The sequence below is a fragment of the Malurus melanocephalus genome, unplaced genomic scaffold (assembly GCF_030028575.1).
Source record: "Malurus melanocephalus ecotype Western Australia unplaced genomic scaffold, MMel_1.1 scaffold_1908, whole genome shotgun sequence".
In the NCBI taxonomy this organism is placed as follows: Eukaryota; Metazoa; Chordata; class Aves; order Passeriformes; family Maluridae; genus Malurus; species Malurus melanocephalus.
In genome coordinates, this window is record NW_026625140.1 from 6,196 (window position 1) to 7,846 (window position 1,651).

The 1,651-nt window shown below is 67.6% G+C and overlaps 1 protein-coding gene across 1 annotated transcript; it reads left to right on the forward strand.

The window, feature by feature from the left end:
- Positions 1-5: 5 nt before the first annotated feature.
- TOMM40L (translocase of outer mitochondrial membrane 40 like) lies at positions 6-1,646 on the forward strand (the record flags this gene model as incomplete). The annotated part of the gene is made up of 5 exons (XM_057388407.1): positions 6-80; positions 164-256; positions 1,144-1,245; positions 1,330-1,435; positions 1,519-1,646. Coding segments are annotated over 5 exons (504 nt in total), but the record flags the coding sequence as incomplete, so codon positions are not given.
- Positions 1,647-1,651: the final 5 nt, after the last annotated feature.

Sequence of the window (1,651 nt, forward strand, 5' to 3'; positions counted from 1 at the left end):
GTGTCCCCGCAGAGGTGTTCCCACCGCAGATGGAAGGGGTGAAGCTGATCGTCACCAAAACCCTGAGCAGCCACTTCCAGGTGGGGACAGGGGACAGGTGGGGACAGRTGGGGGCCWCRTGTCCCCCTCCTCACCCCCAGGTTGTCCCCTCGTGTCCCCGCAGGTGACACACACGGTGCACATGAGCACCCTGGGCCCCTCCGGCTACCGCTTCAACGCCACCTTCGTGGGGGACCGGCAGCTGGGACCCACCGAGGTGACCCCGCGGGTGGCACTGGCTGCTCGGTGGCCTCAGGGCGGTCACAGACACTGCCTGGGGTTGTCACCCTTTCTGGAGCCTCATGGTCACCCTGAGGCCACCAATGACCCCGAGGTCACGGGGTTGTTGTGATCATCTGTGGCTCTGAGGTGGCCCTGGGGGTGCTTGGTGGCCTCAGGGTGGCCTCAGGTGACCCCAGGGTGGTTGGTGGCCCTGGAGTTGTGGGTGATCCCAGGTGGCCTCGGGCTGGTGGGTGGCCCTGGGGTGGTGGGTGGCCTCAGGGTGGCCCCAGGTGTGGCAAGTGGTCCCAACAAGGTGTCATTAATGTCCTTGAGGTGGCCTTGGTGGCCACGAGTGGCCCCTTGTCCTGGGTGACTGTGGGGTCGTTGGTGACCTCAGGGTGGTTGGTGGCTTCGGGGTCACCCTGGGGTGCTGGGTGGCTTCAGGTGACTCCAGGGTGCTTGGTGGCCCTGGAGTTGTGGGTGATCCCAGGTGGCCTTGGGGACATTGGTGGCCCTGGGGTGAGGRGTGGCCTCAGGTGACTTTGGGGTCACTGGTGGCCTTGTGGTCACTGGTGGTTTCAGGGTCACGGGTGGTCTCAGGGTGGTCTCAGGGTCTTTGGTGACTCCAGGGGTGTTTGGTGGCCTTTGGGTCACGGTGACCTCAAGGACATTGGTGACCCTGGGGTGAAGGGTGGCCTCAGGTGACTTTGGGGTCATTGGTGGCCCCCGGGTGACCTCAGAGCCATTGATGGCCTTGGTGTGGCCACAAGGCTCCGGACCGGGGATGTTCAGACAATCTGGCCACCCGCCGGAGCGGGCTGGGGGGTCCCCGTGGTGGCCGTGGCTGTCCTTGTCCCCCCGCCCACCCCGCGGTGTCCCCAGGTGTTCCCCACCCTGGTCGGGGACATGGACAGCGCCGGCAGCCTCAACGCTCAGGCCCTGCATCTGCTGGGGGAGCGCCTCCGCGCCAAGGCCGTGTTCCAGGTGAGCCCTGGAGGGGGTGACAATCCCAAACCGAGCCATCCCCGTGTCCCCCTCGATGCCACCGCCGTGTCCCCGTCCCCGCAGACGCACCAGGCCAAGTTCGTGACGTGGCAGTTCGACGGCGAGTACCGCGGCGACGACTGCACGGCCACGCTCACCCTGGGCAACCCCGACGTGCTGGGCGGCTCCGGTGAGCAGCGGCGGGGACATGGCCGGGGACACCGCCGGGGACACGGCGGGGCCGTCGCTGAGGTGTCCCCGCTGTCCCCGCAGTGATCGTGGTGGCCCATTTCCTGCAGAGCGTCACCGCCCGCCTGGTGCTGGGCGGGGAGCTCGTCTACCACCGGCGCCCCGGCGAGGAGGGCGCCATCCTCACGCTGGCTGGAAAATACGCGGGTAGGGGACA